A 2,179-nucleotide genomic window follows, 5' to 3' on the forward strand; every position below is an offset into this window, starting at 1 on the left:
AGGACAAGCTGATGGCATAAGATGTAAGTACAACTCCTCTGGTTTCATATGCAAAAAAAAAATTATTGCGCTAGCTTACACGGTTCTGGTTCTACAGGGATTTAAAAATATTTATGCAAAACGGAGCGTGTTGCTCTGACTGGCTTTAAAGGGTTAACAATAACAATGTATTGAATAATGACTTTAAAAAAATTATATAAAATAGTGTGTAAATACTGATAACAGTGCAAATGTTTGCAATATAAGAAATAAATGAAAAATGTAAACATCTATGTTTAGTGAACTTTGCAGTGTTGCTCTGTGGTGCAGCTACGACACCGTAGCAAAGTTTGCACACTATGTCTACTTGATCCACGTCTGACTCCGTGAACCCATAATGTTTCCACACCACTGAAGTTTTTTGTTTTTTTTACCTCTCTTTTCAACCAACGGCAGTCACTCTCCTCTCCAAATAACTTCTGCTTAGCTTTCCGAGCTTCCCTTGGGTTGTGACGCGTATTCAAAATGAGAGGTGGCTCGATTTGCCACACGGAGCAGCGCGAGAGTAAAGCACGAGGGAGGGGCTAATAATCGGCTCAGTCACTTTTAATGATCGTTGAAAGCCCAGATCGTAATCGTAATTAAAATTCGATTAATTGAGCAGCCCTAGTGACTCCCAAGCTAGGCTAGGTGAGTGGCTCCAGCAGATCCCAGGAACAACATCTGAGATCTTTGTCCAGAAGACCGCAGTCCTAGGAACAGCTAAGATACTATGCAGAACTCTCAAGCTCCCAGGCCTCTGGTAGAGGACCCGAGCTTGAAGGACAGACCACCTGCAGGGGCACAAGGGGAATTTTATGGAATATGTATTTATTTAATTATTACAGAGAAACTAATATGAACTCCTTTTCCATGTAGTAGTGTATCAAATTAAATTTGGATAACATGCATGCTTGCTATTACCTGTTTGAACTGTGAACATGAAACCTGTACAGATGTTCTTCTCACCAATTGTGCTAAAAAGCTAAAACTTTCTTTTCTCTAGTTTTAGTTTTTTGCTTTCAAATAGTCATTGTGAAAGAAAATAATTAATATTTTAGCCAAATTCTCTTAATGCATGCTCAATCACCCAGGTAAGGAAATCCCCAAAAGTTCATTCTGTTCATCTGGACAAACACAACGTCCAGATGAACAAAATCAATTTTCTGGGATTTTGACATGAAGTTGACATAGAGTTATGTTCTCCTGAACATTAAGATTGCGTTGTTGTATTTTTTTTTATCCAAATGTAGCAGATTAGACATTGGAAATATCTTTTTTTATGTCATATTTAAATGTACATTGAAAAAGTGAGTTTAAATGTCCTTACCCGGTAGAAGCTCTTTGTCAGACATGTCTGTATAGCAGTTTGTGTGTCACTGCCCGTCTTGCTGTCGAATAACTTCTTCTTTATCTCACGACTCTATAAGAGACTCTTTCTAGCCGCTTCTGCAGCTGTGGACTGTTGGAATGTTGCAACTTCCTCAGCATCACAGACCGCTCAGTCAAACGTACTTCAGACATCGTTCTTACGATCACCAGCAGCTGACGGCTGACTTGAGGCAAATTAAGCAGTTGGTCCAAGAAAATCCAAGAAATATCCAAGAAGTCCAAGAAAAGTCCAAGAAATATCATGATATTGAAAAAAGGTCCAAGGCTATTATTTAGGTAAAGGTTGACAAGACTAGTTTTATCTTCATATTGTTTCATTTAAACCATAAAAGTAGACATATGAAGTCTTTAGAATACACTTTTCTTTCATGACAAACCATGTTCATTAAATTAAATATGTTATACATCTAAAACTCTTACATGCAGATATTTAAAAAAAAAAGACACAAAATACAGTCGTGGCCAAAAGTTTTGAGAATGACACAAATATTAGTTTTCACAAAGTTTGCTGCTAGACTGCTTTCAGATCTTTGTCCCAGTTGTTTCTGTGATGTACTGAAATATAATGAAAAGCACTTCATACGTTCAAAGGCTTTTATCAACAATTACATGACATTTATGCAAAGAGTCAATATTTGCAGTGTTGGCCCTTCTTTTTCAGCACTTCTGCAATTCGACTGGGCATGCTCTCAATCAGCTTCTGTGCGAAATCCTTACTGATAGCAACCCATTCTGTCATAATCACTTCTTTGTCAGAATTAGTGGGGGG

At 37.6% G+C, this 2,179-nt stretch overlaps 1 protein-coding gene across 1 annotated transcript in view; it reads right to left on the bottom strand.

Moving 5' to 3' along the window:
- LOC102301844 (GTPase IMAP family member 8) overlaps positions 1–1,474 on the bottom strand; it is a 5,449-nt gene extending 3,975 nt beyond the window's left edge. The window contains exon 1 of the mRNA XM_005952772.3: positions 1,349–1,474. Coding sequence (XP_005952834.1) covers positions 1,349–1,373 — 25 coding nt within the window. The 5' untranslated portion in view covers positions 1,374–1,474. The remainder of the gene's footprint in view (positions 1–1,348) is intronic.
- Between the last annotated feature and the right edge of the window lie 705 nt (positions 1,475–2,179).

The sequence above is a fragment of the Haplochromis burtoni genome, unplaced genomic scaffold, assembly GCF_018398535.1.
Source record: "Haplochromis burtoni strain Fernald_Lab_line unplaced genomic scaffold, NCSU_Asbu1 Contig_2189, whole genome shotgun sequence".
NCBI classification, from domain to species: Eukaryota; Metazoa; Chordata; class Actinopteri; order Cichliformes; family Cichlidae; genus Haplochromis; species Haplochromis burtoni.